This window comes from Hydractinia symbiolongicarpus, chromosome 8 (assembly GCF_029227915.1).
Source record: "Hydractinia symbiolongicarpus strain clone_291-10 chromosome 8, HSymV2.1, whole genome shotgun sequence".
Lineage (NCBI taxonomy): Eukaryota > Metazoa > Cnidaria > Hydrozoa > Anthoathecata > Hydractiniidae > Hydractinia > Hydractinia symbiolongicarpus.
The window spans coordinates 26,744,940-26,763,955 of record NC_079882.1 but is presented as its reverse complement, the minus strand read 5'-3'; the positions used below and the strand labels follow the sequence as shown (position 1 = coordinate 26,763,955).

Below are 19,016 nucleotides of genomic sequence, written 5' to 3'. Positions count from 1 at the left end.
TTGGGTACTTTCGCCTTTCTAATTCCCTTTGTAAGAAACTTGGTTAACAACCACAAGTAACAAAGCACACTTATACTCGTACCAATCAACGCGATATATCCTTCAACGGTCTCAACAAGTTTAAATTGCATAATCGCGTCTTCTTTGTTTTCAAACATCTTGACTTTGTTTCTAACACATAATTTTTCTTTTTTGACAAAGCCTTCTGCACAAATGAAATCTACACATTCTTTCTTTGTAATATCCAACGTTTTGCGTTCGGTGCATTGCAGTATGGACATGTTGTAACTATGATACTCATTGTACGATATTGCAACATCTTTCTTCACTAAACCTCTCTTGTTGGTGGTTAGACTTAGTAGCGTTGACGTAGCTATTAACGGAAGATTGGATAGCAAAGGAGACTTGTTGTTACATATATAACAGTGGGAGTTCTTGTAACCTTCTATTTTGCCTTCATATGCTTGGCATAACTCGTAATTTTCGTTGTTCCTGTCCGTACAATAAGGACTTATTTCCACACATGGGCTGGAGCAATCTTGTGAAAGTTTCTCAACAAAACAATCTGTTTTGTTTCGCATAGATTTTATATCTGACATCCATTCGCAAGTTAACTGTATGTCAAAGCATGTGTATATTTCGATGGAATTACATTTAGCGCAGTATGAATTTTTATAATTTAGCCCATCAGATCCAACAACAGGCATCAGATAATCAAGAGATGTTTTAAGCTTATCATTACGACACCCTGATATCTCCTCCGCGGATGCATTGCCCTGACATGAGGTAATCATAAGTACGTCCCTTGATTTATAATGAGAATCTTCATTTTTAAGAAGTTCAGTATCAACAATGGTAGAACATTTTAATCTCTCCCTTTTCGCAATTATCGGTCTATGTATGGTAAGAAAGTGGGTCACATATTCATCTAAGCTCATTGGTTGTACATCTCTCCAAAATTTGTCAATACAACAATTCGTGTTCAACATACACGACTCCTCGCAAGAACACGATCGATACAAACTAGGCTTCTCGCATAAATACCTCGATATGTCGAAATATTCACTATTTTTAACATAATCTGGAAAATAGAAGAACTTTTGCCATGGGAAAGGTGGGGATGTGACGTTAGCATGCATCGTGGCAAGGCCAGCCAAAGTAATAACGAATGCGGTCATAATCTGTCGTGCTTCAATCATGATCTAGTAAATTAGACGCTTCGATATATCGGTTACTGAAAGGTAAACTTGATATAGTGCAACTTTCGCTTAGAACGATAAGCTCCAATTTGAGAATTAATATTTAATAAGGTCGTTTTAAAGGATATAAAGTATCGTCAGCAATTAACGTTTCCGAAGACGTTTATTGTAATGTAATTAATCAGTTTTATCATTGACAAGGTGACTTTCAAACAAATTGTAACTTCCCACATTCATATTTTCACCTTTTAAAGTGTCGACTCAACTTTTACTTCCCTGTTTATCTCACTCATTACCATTATTATTTTTCCCGTTCCTGTATTGGATATATCTCCCGTCCTGCTTCACGGTATATTTCTCGTCATAAATTAACAATTAATCGCGTAGAAAGACTTGTGTTGCTTTACCAGCTCACAATGTAATTCGTTTTTTTTTGGTATATTAAAAAGAGCTTAACTTGTACTTAAAATCTGCTTTTATTTATACCCATCGATAGAGTTGTTGGATATGCACAACCTCGTTCCCAGGGCAATTTGCCTTGTTCCACTCCGTAATAACGGCTCAGGGGCCATAAGACCCTGGGGACGAGGTTGGGATGTGCAAAAAGTAAAAAGTAACAAATTTGTTTAAAATTAATCAAAATACTTTTGGTACATAGGCATCATTGATGTTATTACAGATGGCGAAGATGATTTAAAACTTTTATAATATAGTACCAAAAGTATATTGTTTTATTTTAAGGTATTCTACACACACATATTATTTCTCTCTCAATACCTTCATAGCGAATGGTTATTTTACCCTTTTAAAAAATCTAGCAACCTCCTTCACAGAGCTTTTCAGTTCAATGGTGCTGCGTTTAAAATAACGGGTAGACAAAAAGAGAAAACAGAAAGGTTGAGAAAATTCAGTCAGAAAGTCTCGCGTATTTCGTGATTTATTATTAAAAGCACTTACTGTCGCGTACGTCGAGTCATATCGCATTAAAAGGTCACCCTCGCCCCAAGGGATTATTGTCTTTTTAATATGATAGAAATCTTAAGGATAAGGGTGAAAAAAGGCATTTAATTGGAAACTTATGTGTTAGGAAAACGTGCAAGTTATTTGACAGATATCTTCTGTGCGATGCTTTGCACCGCTTCGTTATTTTCTTGTTTGGTTTTCCACAGTTGTCATACATTTATGAACTTCCGGAACATTAATCAGCTAAACCATGAGAAATAAAATCATTCCTAATTTTAACTTTTATATTTTTTACATATTCTTTCATTCTGTAATTGAAGATTTAGCTTTACGCATTTTCATTTCCCGAACCGGTAGAGCACTGTATACTAGCATGACACTTTCTTTTAATAGTATTTTTACAAAATTAATTGTTTTCGCTACTTTCGCGATTTGTCGTTGCTTTTAATATGTTTTCATGAAAAATGATAATACGTAATTTATTCACATAAATTGAGTCATCTTTTTCCAACTATATTTCGGAAATACTGGTTGAGTTTAACATAAAGTGTATACCAAAGAAATTATTTCAAAATCTTCTTTAATAAATTAAATTCAACTAAAAAATATTAGAATAAAAAATTCAACGTTTAAATTCAATTCAAAAATCAACAAAGAATTAGTTAGTTAAAAATTAAGGTTTTGGTCGATATCAACTTCGTCCTCAGGCTTTTTTTCCGACAATCTCGAAAATTCTCGCTGAGTGACGAGTTTGGGTCGATACAAAATGTTAGCTAGCAAACCAAAATCATCGTTTTTTGCCAACTTTTAGCTATAAGATCACATCCATATTTTTATCCCATTCCATCCTAGCGTTTGTCTACAATCCTCATTAACATTTGTACTTATTTTTAACGCACGTGGCACTCATTCACGAAAATATTATCTGATGACGCGTTTTATGACTAGTATCAATTGAGATAAACAGGCCGAGTTTTGGTTGTGTGGTGACTAACTGTTAACCACTATGGCTTTCAAGATAATTCCACCAATTAAAAAGTATATCCTGTGTCATTCTGACAAGACTCGCGCCATATCTCAAATTCTAGACATCTAACGAGCACAGGGCGTTCATTAGAAGAAATAAGGCGAACCCCAAGTAGGTAAGTTAGTTTGAAACATATTGCCATTCAGAGGCCAATTATTAATGTCGTTAAAAGGGTAAAAAGGGGTTAAAGGGTTAAATATGCATTTGATAAAAGAGAAAAGAAAAATCCCGTTGTTAATTTAAATTTAAAAACAGTAGAAATACCTATTGTTTTATGCTTCTTTATTTTTAACCTATCTTCGCACGTACTTCATATCGCGAATACCTAAAAAAATTAGTAATCGCAGAAATTAGAGGTTTATAGCAATTTTGTTGAAATATATTTTTGGATAAAGCAAGTTTTAAAATTTCCATTACGCAAATAATCCCGCCATTAAATCTTTTTGCTATATTGGCACCCCATATAGGAATTTTATTTTTTATTTTACACATGGGTATTAATTTGCATTGTCTTTTGATTTCCCATAAAGCAGTGTTTCTAGTCATTTGTATTTAAGCCACAAAAGTGACAATTAACAGTGGAGAAATCGACATCGAAGCAATGGGTGGCTGTAACTACATATTTTTTTGTTTTTTGTTATATAATTTTGTTAAAAATATTGATAGAAATAGAAACTTTAAACAATTTTTCCATTCTTAGCGTCTCCGGAAAAGACCATTGAAGTATTAACGGACGTTCGTGAAATGAGAGAACCACCGAAAAGCCAAAATATTTACAGAAACATGTCTGAGGAATCACAGTTTCAGTGGTATTACAAAATACAAACTTTGCCTCGTGTAAATGAAGAACGTTTAAGAATTCTAAAGCAGTACAGAAAGTTGAAGTCACATTGGTTGTATCTTGGAAAAATCATCAACATTTCCGAATTTCTAATTGGCACAGTATGGTCGTATTTGATGCTGATTCTGTTCTCGGAAACATTTTCGGATTACACTTTCATGTTGTTAAACAAGGGTAAGTACCAGTCGCTTCTGACACTGTGAAAGTTGTACTAAATAATTATGCTTACTTTTTTCATTAGGTAAAATATTGAATGATTTCGTGTGTCATCAACTCGACTTCCTGGAAATTCAGTTAAAAAAGGTACGTTTAAAGAAAATACTATGGAGCAATATTTCCAAGAAAAACCTTCACAAATAACCCTGTTTTTCAAACCATGATGCGGCAAGCTCTTGTAAACCCTCCGCTTTTTTTTGGTGAAATTCTTCGGTATAACGTTTCGTGATCACTCCTTAACGTTTGACAATTGGTAGTCGTACAGGTAATAGACATTTTGTTGACTTTATGTTTTCATTTTTTTAGGCTGACACCAGCGCTTTATACCGCACTGGTGGAATGTTAAATCGTTGTGGCTTGTGTATTTGGTTATCATTTCGCATTGCGTTCTTTTTTCCTCGAATTTATTGGAAAATGTTTGTTTCTTTTTATAATATTTTACTAGAGGAGACATCAGAAGATTACAAGTTATTTAGATGTACATTTTTTACTCCACCAGTTGCCGCCCTTCGCAAAAGTTTGCGAAAAAACAAAAATCGATCTCCAAGCAGAAAGCGCAAGCATGATGACCTCACAGCTGGAGAACAAAGTCTGCCAGAGTATCTTGTTTGCATAAAAAATTATTCGGAAGAATGTGACCCGGATTATATTCCCGATTCTGATGGGGAGGATACGGAAAATACATCTGCAAGCGAGAGAAGTCATATTGAAAGTGAAGCAGAAGATGAAACTGAAGAAGAAGAAGAAATTGAAGAAACAAATATTGAGTTACAGAAAGAAGTTCTCGATGTTGAATCTAATGAAAATGTTCCATTCGTGTCTTAATGTGTAAATGTTTAATTGTATATGTAAATTAAAAAATCTACAAATATTTAGAGAAAAATAAAATATTTCAGTTGAAAACCTTGGTCTACATTTGCACTTAAATTTAATTAACCCACCCAATTTTCAAAATTATTTCACCGTTAGACCACGAAGCAAAGTTAAACGGTTGTTAGTTCACAGGTAAGGCGTATCGTACGCATTAATAAAATTTCCAAATTTCTTTTCAGGTCGAGCTTATCCAGTGAAATAAATATGAAGACTTAGTACGAAACTCGCACTACTTAGTACAAAACCCGCACTACTTAGTACAAAACCCGCACTACTTAGTACAAAACCCGCACTACTTAGTACAAAACCCGCACTACTTAGTACAAAACCCGCACTACTTAGTACAAAAAACGCACTACTTTGTACGAAACTCGCACTACTTAGTACAAAACCCGGACTACTTAGTACGAAACCCGCACTACTTAGTACGAAACCCGCACTACTTTGTACGAAACTCGCACTACTTACTACAAAACCTGCACTACTTAGTACAAAACCCGCACTACTTAGTACGTAACTCCACGAAGATCTTTACACAACCTTACTATGTAGAAAAGCCTGGCAAAAACTCTGCTGAAGCTTCGCTGAATTCTGTGCAAGGCTGCTCCTTCGCATTCGTTAGGTAACGAATACGAAGGATTCTGAGCGGTATGATATAATACGGCCGTATTGCATTACTAGAGGTTCGGGCACGAGGTTGCACACATTTAGTAAACGATGCAAAGACGATTCGCGCTTAGCAAACTTATCGAAAATTCTGTTTGGCTAGCGACAATTTCGGCCATTACAAAGTAGATCCCAGGGCCTGCAGCGTTTTTTGATATGAGGATGAAAACGCGTTTCATCCTCATATCAAAAAACGCTACAGGCCCTGGGATCGAGGTTGTAAGATATTAAAAAAATAAGAACCACAAAATCTACGACATATTCAAAATATATCTTTCAGCAAGCTTTCGCCAACGCCCAGGTTGGCATCTTCACGCTGATTTTAATTTTTTACATGTTAGAGAAAAAATACTAAATATAATAGGATATAATAGGAAGAAAATAGAACTATTATAATGATTTTAAAGGCACAGATTTTACCGTGTTATTTAAAATGGGATGTCCACGCTCAATTAATAAACTTTCCATCAGAGTAAGTTTAAAATCATTAGACTCTTCTCCAAGTACTGATAAGTTGTGAAACGATGCTGGAGAGTGATTACAAAACATCAAATGTTCGAGAACGGAACTGGCCTGGGGACCAAGTTTACCGCGTTACTATCATCAATCTGTACTATACGAGCCTTAATTAAAATTCATGCTAAAAAGGTTTATTATCAAAACAGAGACACTACCAATCTCGTCCCCAGGGCTTTTTTACCTCTCATTAGCACTGCACTCGATGTCACATATACAAAAAGTTCTCTTTTTGTATGGTCCTATGATCACGGTTAAGTTCGTTTCTTGTGATTATGATCAAATGCTGTTATATCTACTAATCAAAACAACAGACAAATTAGTCAAAAGTAAAAAAAAGATCGCATGACAGACGGTAGAAAAGAAGCGAACTAAGCATAAACAGATTATTATTATATTTCATAAAATGTTAGAAAGTTTCAAACAGTTTTTTTCCAATTTTATTTCCACTGATTAAAAGTAGAAGTTATTATGATTAAAAATTTTGTAAATTTTCGCCGTTATTTTTTTTAACAGCATTTCTTCAAAATACAAATTATCCGTAATTGTGCTCCTCCAGAGGGTAGTTTTTTTTACTCAGTCCTGTTTGTTTATTCGTAACTAAACTAGACTTCTTTGCTCCTTTCCTTTTTACAGGCAAAACATGTTTTTTAGCACGATAACTTCTCTGTGAGTATAGGTAACAAAGGATCACGTTCTCTCAAAGTCACAGGCAAAGTTTTTTTCGCATAATATTCACCATCAATGTTTTCAATGTTATCGATGACATCACTCAGCAGGTGTGCCTTTCCAATAGACGTCCCTCCTACGTCGTGGTGGATATGATTAAAATGTACATGAAGATGGTAGTACGAAGGGTAGTAATGAAAATAAGCACGTATCTGGTCGCTCGCAACTGCATATTTATCCTTTATGGTTTCCTGTAAACAAAGTAATATTTACCATGAAATAAACAAGTTTGAAGGCCAACGTCACCACCGTCACCACTACCACTAATATTTAAGACATTGAAGTCACCAGTGAAATAGAGACAACACCATCACAAATTTTAAATTAGGTTACTTTAATGTCGCAGTTAGAAACAAAATCGGGTAGAAAAAGGCATGAAAAGCTCAACCATTGGAAAAATATCGATAAAAGAAAACCAAGTCGGCATTAATTGATACATTATTCAGGAAACTAACGCCCTTATTACAACTGTAGAGACTTTTCTCGGTATTAAATAACTTTCAAAGTTCATTACTATCCTCATTATCCTAACTATTCTAAGTATTTACCCCGTTATTTTAATTGAAAAGTCACATTTGCAAGTGAAACATATTTTTTATTGAACATTAAAACAAGGTACTTACTAAGCATTTATTTAATAAATTTTTTAACAATGGTAGATGTGACCTATTAAGGTCTCTGATTGATTTAATATCCACAGCATGGCAAATGGCTACAAGGTAAAGGTCTTCAGTTTGTTTACCATCCCATTTCAAATCTGGCAAAAGAATAAAACCAGTCTTTTTGTCTGGGTCTTCACAAACAATTCGATCAGTTTCTGTTTTATGATCAAGAATATTATAAACCCACTAAAATTAAAAGAAATAAAAAAAACAAAGGACACAATTTTTAACCAGCAGAATCTTCCAAAAACACACTTACATTTAAACTAAATTTTTGCGTCTCCAGATAAGGTAGGGTTTTTGTTTTATAATCTTCTGCAGTCTCATTTAATAAATAAAGTTTTTGGTCTAAATATTTCATTAAGTGCTTTTCAGTTGCAGGTCTGATAATTTGAGCTGTAATAACATTATTTTCTGGTTTTGTTAATGCGGAATGTTGACTATAAATATCATTATTGAATTCTTCCTTCAATGTGGTATCTTCTGACAAAACACATTCAACAGATTCTGCAGAAAATGGAGTTTTCACCAACGTTATAATAACATCATCTTCAGAATCTTCAAATTTACCTAAATAAAAGCCATAAAATAAAAATGTATCTTTTGCCTTAAGGAGTCAAATTTGCATTTAATTTCAATTAGGGTTTTAAGCGCACCTATCCCTGACACAAAAAGTTTATCTAAATCGACTCAATATCTATATTATAGTACCCGTATATGTCTGTCTGTCATGCAAAATGGTAACCGTAGTAGCAAGACACATGGGATGCAATAAACAAAGGACGGGGAATCCATGGATTTATCCACGGGATACTGACTAGTATGTTTATATTTAACAGTATAACTTTCCTTTTGTATAATTCGCATTTATACTTTTGATATAAGTATATCTGTTTTTAGACTGATTTTAGTTGTCTCTATAGTTTTCCCTACTACTACTACTACTAGCAGGTTTCTTAATTTTTTTCTCCCTCAGCACGTATAATCAAGCTAACTTAACGTATGGAAGGAAACAGTTAATGGTTGTGTTAGACAATTGGTAGTCTTATAGAGTATCAAATGACTAAAAAACACATTGGCGGGACCAAAATGTCTAAAGCAGGCCATCTTTTACACATGGTCATTGTAGCAAGCTTGACTGTTATATAGAATTATGAAATCATGTCTTAAGAAATAAATGTGGGTCCATTTTAGTGACAGGTTATAACATCTTAATGTCACTTGGCATGAAACTCTTATTATTCCCCTCCAGTTTTCAAAAGCAGTCCTACACAGTGTTAGTTATGTTATGCAGCACGAATTTAACTATTTATAGTCTATTTAAAAAACATCACCATACTTGACGAGATGCAGTTGGAAAAGCGGTTAATCACAGAACAGTGGAAATTGCATATTCCCGTAAATGCTAGACAATACAAGCCTATCAATAAGAAAAATAACACCTTAGCAATAAATGGCTCAAACAAGGTTACAATAATTTAGACTGGGAGAGCAATCTGAATAAATAGAATAAGTTTATAAACACATATTTTATCATAAAATCTGTTTTATCATGTCTTTTTTATATATTTTGGTTATTCTTTACTGAAAATAAAAAGAAAGATAATATTGATTCCATGTGAGGTGAATTAATATTACTCTGCCAGACAAAATTGGGGGAGCAATTAATGGCTTAGCTACTTTCTCATTTATAAAAATTGGGCAAGTCTTTGCAAGAGCAAGAGCTATTGCTCTCCCCTAGGCCTGACACTGGCGTCTTAACTTTGATAAAAAAGATAGATAAAGACCCTCTAGCTTCCAAAAGTGTTATAAAGTTGTAAATTTTAGTTAAAAAAAATGTTTTCTTAATTTGCACAATAATTTGAGCTGATTTAGATACTTTTTTATTAAGTGAGGTAAGCTTTATTAATCATATAAATAGATTTCAAATATACCTACCATGGACATGAACTCTTTTTGACTTTACATCATTTAACAAAACTTTGATGACATTAAAACCCTCTAATTTATTAGATACATCATCTTTGGACAGTAATGGTTTCTTTGCAGGTGGCTCCATACTTTATTTATACTCTAAAGCACATAAAAAATTGTTTTTCAGGAATATTTGAGTAGGTGTGGGATGATTTGCAAATCAAGTAACGCATACAACACGGGCTCCGAGGTTATTTTTTGTTGCGCATTTATTTTGCGGTAGAAAAGTGGGGGCCTTTGTTAATCGTGAACCCCAAACACGATGATCAAGCGTCTACTGGTATAGCGACTCTCTCAATTTTAGCTTCCTTTTCTACATGTCCGAAATAGTATGCATGACTATACTGTCATTTTTATATTTATTGTTGACTTTTCAGGTCATCACAAGCAAATAGGCAAAAATATGCATTCTTTTCAAGTTAAAAAAAATCTTTATCAATGTGGCTTAAAACTTCAAAAAAATTTACACCGCACGTGGGTTTCGTTTTTACATGCATAAAGAAAAAATATCAAATTTGGACCTGAAGAAATTATCTACAATTAAATCCATGATAAAATGTCTATTCCGCCTGTAAGTGCAGTTTTGCAGACTTGCTTCATCCGTGCTCCGTCTGCGTTCACCTCTGCATTAGTTAAGAACCGCATGGCTGGATTTCTTGTGTAAGACCTGGTTACCAACGACGAAGGGGCCAGGCAAAAGAGATTTATGTCTACGTAGTTCTTTTAACTAAGTCAGGAGTCGGTGAATTAGCTAGGATGGTCAGGTTGGCTATGAATAGGCTTGTTCGTGGATTAAAAGGAACAGGACTATTCAATAATTTCTGAGATCTAAAAGTGTCCGACCATGACGGAAATCTATCGGACGTTTTGTCTGACGAGTCTCCAAAAATTCTTTTGAGGTCTGCCATCGCACGCTACAAAATGGATTTTAAAGGTTGATTTTGAAAACTCAATATTTATTTTTCAGGCGTGCAATTAATCACATGCTTGAAACGATTTAGGCGTGTGCCAAGGTGTGCGCATGCGATCGCATGCCTCTCCCGAAAAAGACTGAGTCTTTCTCTCAAAAGTAAAATGTAGTTGAAAAAATTTTAGTTGTTATAACCTAGTTGTTATAACTAAAAACAACTTTGAAGGTAGACAGGATACCTATACGCTTTGATATCTGTCCTGCTTTCTTAACCCTGCTTTTTTAGTGCGCTATCGCTGAAAAGAGGGGCAGGAATTAACTACTGTAGGAATGCAACTGTTACTTTCTGAATGGCTAATTTTTGCAGGGCAGCTGCACAACAATTTTGTTGATCCGTGGCTGTATCAACTAAACTAATAAGGAAGCTACACCCTTTTAATTATATTATAGTGAGGCTGATGAATAAAATTATGGATTTAATTTACTTCATTCACTATTTCGATTTCGAAAGTCATCTTGAACATTGTAGTTCAACTTTATTTTTCGATTAAACCTAAACAATTAAAAGTTGTAGTTAAAAAAATTAAAATGTAGTTGATACCTTGTGTATTCTTACGGTAAAAGTTTAATCTACCAACTTCTACCCAGTGTGTGTTTGAAGTGTACATGTCTGCTTCATGTGTTTCTTGAAATTCACTCGAGGTGCTTAAAACCATGTTACAGTATACAGTTGTATACTATTTTAAATGATTTTATAACAGAAGGAGAGTGCTGGGCGGAAATAATCTATCAAGATTTCGAGGCCTGGATGCTTTTTCCATGCTCAACACAAATAAGATACCATTCTTTCCTGTTCAGAAATTACAACCAGGCAATTGTAAACAACGTTCCATATGAATGTCATTGGTTAAAAGGTGTTTTAAATGACGATGGATCGAGCTGGCAGCAGCATGTGCGTTGACTGATGTTTTTCAACAAATATGAGTTTGGTGGGATATTTTTAAATGTTTAAACTTATAAAAAAATATTATGCGGTAACTGTATTGCTCTTTTTAAACGTTAAAGAGGAAGCTAGAATTTTTGGTCTTTTAAGTCTCCCTTATGTAGATTAGCTACTTTATAGGCTAATTAATCTTTGTTTTAATCCACCACGCCATACTGTGAAATTTAAGTGGCTAATATTTTAGATCAGTTGTCAGTTTAAATGTTAACTGTCGGTAGGTTATTGTAAACTCTCTTTTTTCTCTTCCCTATCAAAAATATCAAAAAGGGAAAAATAATGAGTTTAGTTTACTAGACTACTTTGAAGGGAAAAAAATACAAACTTCACACACAAAAAAAAGACACACAACAAAACAATATAAACAACGAGAATAACACGTAACTAAATATTTACAAAAATTTAAAAAAGACAGGCACATTTAAAGTTCGAGGAATTAAACAGGGATATTCCCCCCCAAAAAGAAGTACCACTCAGGTGGTTTTGATCTGGCCGTCCCTTTCAAAAAGAATTATATTAAAAGCGTGCGTTTATAGCAACGCTGTCTCGATTATTCAGCCATTTCCATTTTTTCCGCACTCGGAACCGCATCTCAATTTTGGGCAATCGAATCGAGGACAGCCGTGACAGTAATGATAGACGATTATGGAGTCATGTACTGGACAAAAGTCACGCTATAGAGTGTCGTGTTGCGTAGTAGAGTGTCGAGGTTCAATATAGATCCCAAGGTCGCGAGGCGTAGTATAGGTGGACGCGAGGCGTAATAGTGAGACGCGTATGTAATAATAGAGAGACGCGAGGCGTAATAGAAGGACGCGAGGCGTAATAGAGAGACGCAAGGCGTAATAGAGAGACGCGAGGCGTAATAGAAGGACGCGAGGCGTAATAGAGAGACGCGAGGCGTAATAGAGAGACGCGAGGCGTAATAGAAGGACGCGAGGCGTAATAGAAATACGTGTAAAGTCGGAGCGTAATAAGATGTGTGATGGGAGGATCCGTGTCAGAGAAAGAACTACGCTTACATACATCTTCACTTTTTTCTTGTCATGAATACTTTAAAAGGAAAAAATGAAAAAAAAAGATTCCATACTTGGTGTACAAGGGCTACTAGTTCATCATAACCTCTCGTGTATATTATATGCCTATTAGAGGGGAGTTATGATAAGCAGAATAACAACCTCGATCAGGGCATAATACAACTTTTCGACGTTGGGACGGGGAAACAAAAAAGAGCGCGCTCTATAATTAGGCACGGGAAGAACTTATTAAATGACTACTGCTGTGGCTATTTTTTCGCGTGGTTAGAAGAACTGAAGGAGCTTTATTTTACCTAAGCATAATATCTAGTACGTATATAGTGAACAAAATGTTTGAATTTCTTCTTTGTAATGTATCTAATGTAACTAATGTCAAGTTAAGCAATTCAATCAAAAGTTCTGTGAGTGAACTAATAGTGGTGTTCATAACAATGTACTTTCTACGACCTGAACAGTTCGAAGAAACACTTCGATACCGAAGTTATCGCAATTTGCCATTGGATCGTTAGATCTACAAAATTCCAGGTATAAGTCATTACTTTGAAATGGATGATTTATCTCGGGAACCACAATAGCATCGTCACGGGTTTCGATATAATGACTCGGTACACTCCAATCTATACCATATGAATCGCAGTCATCGACAATATCATCTTCTGACGGTCTCCTTTGCAACAACAAACCTCTTTCCCATAATTGAAGAGGAGAAAGGTTTCTCTCTGTTCGGATAGGATGGTGATCATAGCCCAGGATAAATCTTTGAAAATGTGCATTTATTCTTGGAATAAAAACATAATGAAGGCAAAACAAATGCAACTCATTCGATATATCCAAGGCTCCTATCTCTTCCAAGTAAGTGAATATGTTGTGGTATATGTATGTGCAGCCGTGGAATAGATCTCTCCAGAACCTCTCTATCCTTTGGTTATGGCAACTTTTCCCAGCGATAAAGCTACCACGATTACTTCCTCGTCTTGATATCATAAACCAAGCAACGTCTACATTTTCCACCCCATGATCTCCTCTTACACGCGACGGCAAGCCAAAATTTTGTACTGCGGTCAGAAATAAATCGAGTACTACAGTAGCCTTGTTACTTGATCCGCACGACAGAAACATTAGACGCCTAGAATACCCATCTATGCCGCCATGAATGACTATCGACCATCTTATCAATTTGTGATTGCCGTCTATATGCCACAATGACCTTGGCGCTGCAACACTATATTTTCTTCTTCGAACTACATTACGTTGCAACGAGCGCATCAATAGCCCTGATGGATCAACCCGCCACATACTATCACGAACAACTTTCCAAGGAATGTGATAACCATGAGACAGTAAAAAACCTTTCATTCTACGTATGCCACAGTTAGGAAAATCTGAAATAATTTTTTTGACATGTTCATCAAGTTCCTCGTCACCAATCATAGTGTGCGATTTAGGTTCAATATCAAACTCTTTAAATCTTCTTTGAATAGTTTTTGCACTTACTCCGAACATTTCAGCTATTGCCGTCTGCGAAAAATTCAACCTCACTAAAGTTTTTAGAGTTTCCTCAGGTATATCGAAAGAAGGCCTGCCTATCTTGTGCCGTACAGTTTCCGCGTTACTAGTTTTGTTCACTGATTGAATTATCACTGATGCTTGATGAATACTACTCAGTACATTTTCGGTTATAACATCTGGATACTCTAAAGCTGCTCTAGAGCAGAAGCTGTAAAGTTCATCAAGTCTATAGACAGGATAATCCAAATCTGCTGTATTCGCGTCAACAAAGGATGACAATAACGACTGGATTAGTTTCAATGTATCAACAACAGAATTCTTAATAAAATCAACTGGACTCAATTGTTGTATATTCATGTTATATTCTGAAAAATAAAAGTACTGCATAAGTACACGAAATGTCAACAAAACCACTTGTTTGTTTAATCATACAATAAATCCTAAAAATGCCAGACGTGAATGTCACTTTTTTCAATAAACGACAGAAAAAATTTCTTTGCCTGTGTCTCCACGAAGGAAGTTGGTTCGTCAAAACTAAAACATTTGATAAATTCTTTACTCTCAATCATGCGATAACCAGCACAAAATATTTGATCCATAACTTTCCAATGACACCGAATCGTATTCAAGAAATTGCACGAGCTCAAACCTTCGAATAACATGTCTGAAGAGTTTCGGCGTGACAATATCACATCATTCAAAATGAGTTGTTGAACCAGTAATGGGACATTTTCTTTGTTAATATTCTTGTCGGCAGGCCAATGCGCAGAATTAATAAGTGACCAAAACACATCTTGCTTCTGATTGTCCTTGTAAAGCAGTTTGTCTATATCGTCCTTTGTTTTACATTGATCAAGTGATTCAATCAATTCAATCAAATTTTCAGTTGTTGCATTTGCTGGTATGTGGCTTTTATTCAAACTTTCAATCAAACTGTCGGTATCTCTACCACACATGTGTAAAAAGTATGGTTTTGCTAATACTGGGAAGCCGGTGTCAACACCAGCAATCAATGAATGTACGATAATCATACCAGCAACTTTGAAAAGCACAGCTTTTGTGATGTCTTTCACAGGCAACAAACTGTTATTTTCACCTTCAAATAGACGATTTTTAACTTCTTCTAACAAAAGGTTGAAATATTCGGTTTTCATTGCCCCACCATCAAGGCCGTCCTCTCCTTTAAACTCAATGATCAATTTTTTGGTCATAACTTGAGAATTCACAAGGTTCCTTTTGTAAAATCTCAAGGATTCCATCCAAAGATTGTCACGTTCAATTTCCAAAGTGATTGTATCATTTTCTGAAGCAAGAGATGTAATTTGATTGAGAATTTCTTTTAAAGACATGTCCTTATCTACACATTTAATTTGCAGCATGTCAGACATATTTTCACTTGCACTTTTCTCACTCAAAATATTGGCTGCCACATCGATAGATTTGGTATTCCGTAAAATGTCCTGAATTGTGGCTTTAGAGATTCGAGGAAACATTGCCGACAAAGTATCGATATGGGGAGAAGTACTTCCTACTTCTTTTTCATTCGATGGCCCAGCTTCATCGTCTATCATCTCTGGAAAAATGTCATCATCAAGTTGACAATAAGCTTGATGGAATCTTAAATCATTTAACGGATATTTCTGATTACATCGTACACAGTTAACTTCAATACCTGAATCCATAGTTGGTTCCTCCATTGGTAAGTCGCTCTGCACTGGTCTGATGTATATTACAGCGTGACCGGGTACTAAATTTTTTAAATAGCTGATAGAATAACCATCTTTTCTTGGTGGTATCAACACCAATGGTCGGTTTATTCCACCACTCTCAGCCCTCAGAAGTTCAATGCCACCACTCTGTGATGATAATTTTGGATAAGCTTTTGTTAACTCTTCCAGAAGCATAGCATGTGTTCCAGTTTTGGAAGGAAAAACAACTTTTTCAATTCCGAGACCAACTTGGTTTAGCTCCATTAATTCACGTGTATTAGGTGAAACTGATGTATCTTTGTAGCTCAGTGCACAGAATTTATGGGTCCATGTGTCCTTAATGAAGTTATTAGAGAGACGTGGTTTCTTTGCTTGTGGGCGATATCGGCTACCACCAGCATTCAACGCTGGAAATTGCTTACTGAAACAGAACAAGAATTAAAATAAAAATCTGTCTCAAACATAATAATCTTTCTACTCAGTGTATACAGAAAAAAATTAAAGTTGAACAAAATCAAAAAAATGAAAAATGTTATAAAAAGGTACAAAGGCACGAAAAAATTCAATAGTCACAATCAGCATAATGCCTGTGAGCAGTACTCCTGGAGAGATGATTATTGAAACTTATCGAAAAGATACAAAGGAGGCAATGATCATGCTGGGAGCAGAAATTCACAACTCTTAAAAATATCAACCTACTTGAAATCTTGTAGAATTCTCTGATGTTGTGGACTTGGATGTAAGTTTGGACTTGGATGTGAGTTTGGACTCTGGAAGATGTTCTGATTTGGATTATTTTGAGTACTTGTTGTTGATGATGACAGACCATCCAATGCATTATTCAGTCTGTCTATAGCGTCTTTCACTTTCTGCATGCTGAATCAATTTTTAATTCCTAAAACATCACATACAATTTAGCTTGAAAGTTTTGAAAATTACAACCATGCCGATAAATATTCACGATAGTAAGACAAAAATTTAAAAATGTCTTAAGAATATCCTTAAAGGAAAATCGAATAAGAACATTGTACATATTTGCTGCATTATTTAAAATTCTTGAAAATGGGTGCAGTGTCACTTGAAGAAAACCAAAACTTGAGAAATTTGCCATCATTACAATACACCTGTTGACAGTGTTGTTGTACACATGCATATGCACCGCACAGTTCCATTTAACTACCAGTCGTAGTCCTACGTTCTGTTTTATAAGCTGCCCTGTTTACCTATCAAAACATTGTAATCACATGGTGATACAAAACACAATATTAATACAAAAACAGCACATTGCTTATAACAGAATAGCATGCAAGCAGTGTAATAACATTTTTCGGCTTATCGGCACCCTCCTCGTTGCAGGGGGAGGGGGGTTGATTGGTGGTGTATACAAGGGAAGGAAAAAAGGAAGTAAAAGTTGCTAGGGCAAATAATATAATCCATTATTTATAGCAATAGTATAGCTAGCCCATTACAAATTTTAATGAGAAAATATATATGAGGAGGGGGGGGGGGGTGCCAGCTATACCTGTGTTGACAAATGTCGTCGTTGCCCTACATTGCTTCCCTTCACTACTACACATACTTATGAATTAGCAACTTCTCACAATTTATCAGAATATAACTATAATACAGCAGAAATTAAAAAAACAGGAGAGAAAAAATCAGAGAGAACGGTCAGCCCAGCTGCTACAAAAACTTACTTTTTCTTTCGTGTTTTGTCTTGATTAATTTGCCAGTCAATTGAAAAAATTCGAAATTTATTCACGGGTAACCAAGGCAAATGGCGCGAAAGTACGCGTCCCCTCTTCCTACACGCCGCGTCGCCCTTGTTTGCGCGTCTTTCCATCACGCAACGCGTCCTTCTGTTACGCATCGCGTCCTTCTATTACGCCTCGCATCTCTCTATTATTACATACGCGTCTCACTATTACGCCTCGCGACTCTCTATTTCGCCTCGCGTCCACCTATACTACGCCTCGCGACCTTGGGATCTATATTGCACCTCGACACTCTACTACGCAACACGACACTCTATAGCGTGACTTTTGTCCAGTACATGACTCCATAGACGATTCCTCATGCATTGCGGTTGATAGTCACCAGCTGATGGGTCACTTGACCACCATTGCTTCATCGAAAAACAATTAATTTAAAAAATAAAAGGAAAAGAGCACTGTAGCTACCCGCACTGCAGCAATCGCATTCGCCCTTCATTCCAAACTTTTTAGAAACCATCGTACGCTGAACATATGTCTTCCATGTGGTTTTAGTCATAGTAGATATTATAAAATGTCTGACATGCATAATGCTTTTTTTAGCTATAGCTCTATTCCTGCACGGGCAACGCCGTTTATGTTCTGCCCGGATAATAAACGCTGCCTTGATTAAGTACGGCAGCCTGCCCCGGTTAAGAACAGGGCAGGAAATACATAATCAGGGCAACATAATCAGGACAGGCAGTTTGTATACGACAGTCTAATATTATTTTTCACTTATTATAGAACGGACATAATCGGGGCCGCTTATGTATGACAGTCAAATGTTATTCGAGACTTATAGAACAAATATAATCTGGGCCGACCGCTTTTATATCATTCATCATCACTTCTGACAAGCAAATAGCCCTGGTGGCAAAGTTGTTGTAGCCAGGAGACCCAGCGTAATTTTTTTTACCACCGGGTAGTTAAGGTGGGAAAATTATGCTGGGTGTCTCAAACGATTTTTCTGCGGCCACAATCTGACCGCGCTTTTTGATTGGCTAATTCTATTGCTCTTTGGTCACGTGGTCCATGTCCGGGAAAGCCCTTTTCATCCGAATATTCCAGCGAGTGGTTTCACCCGCCCTAACAAACATTAGTAAACTATAAGGTTTTTATCACAGTAAGATGTGACCAAGCTTGGTAAATAACTCACAGATAAATTAAAATGGCCTCCGAAGCGATTAGTCACATTGTCCAATTTAAACTCGGGGTTTCCGCTGAGTCATTTGTTCGCGTCTAAGCTTTAGTTTGAGAGAAACTCATTTTATCAACTCGAAGAAGAAAGCTTAGTTAACTAGGCTAAAGTTGTTGTTGTTCTTAAAAGAAACAAAATTTTGTGGCAAATACTAAATTTTGGGATTCGCAAGTTTAGTAACTTTTCACCCAAACTTAATTCCCGCAAAAAGAATAATTTAGGTTTCGTGAAAT

The 19,016-nt window shown here is 35.7% G+C and overlaps 3 protein-coding genes across 4 annotated transcripts; 1 reads left to right on the top strand and 2 right to left on the bottom strand.

The window, feature by feature from the left end:
• The first annotated feature begins 3,707 nt into the window (after positions 1-3,707).
• Positions 3,708-5,149, top strand: LOC130654698 (uncharacterized). Its single transcript, XM_057457314.1, has 4 exons — positions 3,708-3,800; positions 3,890-4,204; positions 4,272-4,333; positions 4,553-5,149. Exons 1-4 carry the CDS (start codon positions 3,791-3,793, stop codon positions 5,069-5,071), a joined length of 906 nt encoding a protein of 301 aa, XP_057313297.1. The 5' UTR covers positions 3,708-3,790; the 3' UTR covers positions 5,072-5,149.
• A 1,530-nt stretch (positions 5,150-6,679) lies between these two features.
• On the bottom strand, positions 6,680-9,799 carry LOC130655151 (m7GpppX diphosphatase-like). 2 transcript variants are annotated; one of them, XM_057457859.1, is made up of 5 exons: positions 9,631-9,799; positions 9,032-9,112; positions 7,952-8,262; positions 7,654-7,878; positions 6,680-7,221 (listed from the first exon to the last, which is right to left on the bottom strand). In XM_057457859.1, the coding sequence occupies exons 1-5, from the start codon at positions 9,749-9,751 to the stop codon at positions 6,952-6,954; spliced, it is 1,008 nt and encodes a 335-aa protein (XP_057313842.1). In that variant the 5' UTR covers positions 9,752-9,799; the 3' UTR covers positions 6,680-6,951. The 2 variants fall into 2 exon arrangements, with proteins under 2 accessions (XP_057313842.1, XP_057313843.1); XM_057457860.1 differs by lacking the exon at positions 9,032-9,112 and having other exon boundaries at positions 9,631-9,797.
• A 4,763-nt stretch (positions 9,800-14,562) lies between these two features.
• Positions 14,563-17,895, bottom strand: LOC130654789 (uncharacterized). Its single transcript, XM_057457415.1, has 2 exons — positions 16,531-17,895; positions 14,563-16,252 (listed from the first exon to the last, which is right to left on the bottom strand). Exons 1-2 carry the CDS (start codon positions 16,704-16,706, stop codon positions 14,563-14,565), a joined length of 1,866 nt encoding a protein of 621 aa, XP_057313398.1. The 5' UTR covers positions 16,707-17,895.
• Positions 17,896-19,016: the final 1,121 nt, after the last annotated feature.

Bases quoted from the DNA above. Each gene is read 5' to 3' on its own strand.
- LOC130654698 (XM_057457314.1), top strand. The intron at 4,205-4,271 runs GTAAGTACCAGT...TTTTTTCATTAG, and splicing joins TTTCATGTTGTTAAACAAGG to GTAAAATATTGAATGATTTC. The intron at 4,334-4,552 runs GTACGTTTAAAG...TCATTTTTTTAG, and splicing joins TGGAAATTCAGTTAAAAAAG to GCTGACACCAGCGCTTTATA.
- LOC130655151 (XM_057457859.1), bottom strand. From the start codon at position 9,751: ATGGAGCCACCTGCAAAGAAACCATTACTGTCCAAAGATGATGTATCT. The intron at 9,113-9,630 runs GTAGGTATATTT...TCTTATTGATAG, and splicing joins AAAAAGAGTTCATGTCCATG to GCTTGTATTGTCTAGCATTT. The intron at 8,263-9,031 runs GTATGGTGATGT...GCTTTTATTTAG, and splicing joins TTCCAACTGCATCTCGTCAA to GTAAATTTGAAGATTCTGAA.
- LOC130654789 (XM_057457415.1), bottom strand. From the start codon at position 16,706: ATGCAGAAAGTGAAAGACGCTATAGACAGACTGAATAATGCATTGGAT. The intron at 16,253-16,530 runs GTAGGTTGATAT...GTTCTGTTTCAG, and splicing joins AGAATTCTACAAGATTTCAA to TAAGCAATTTCCAGCGTTGA.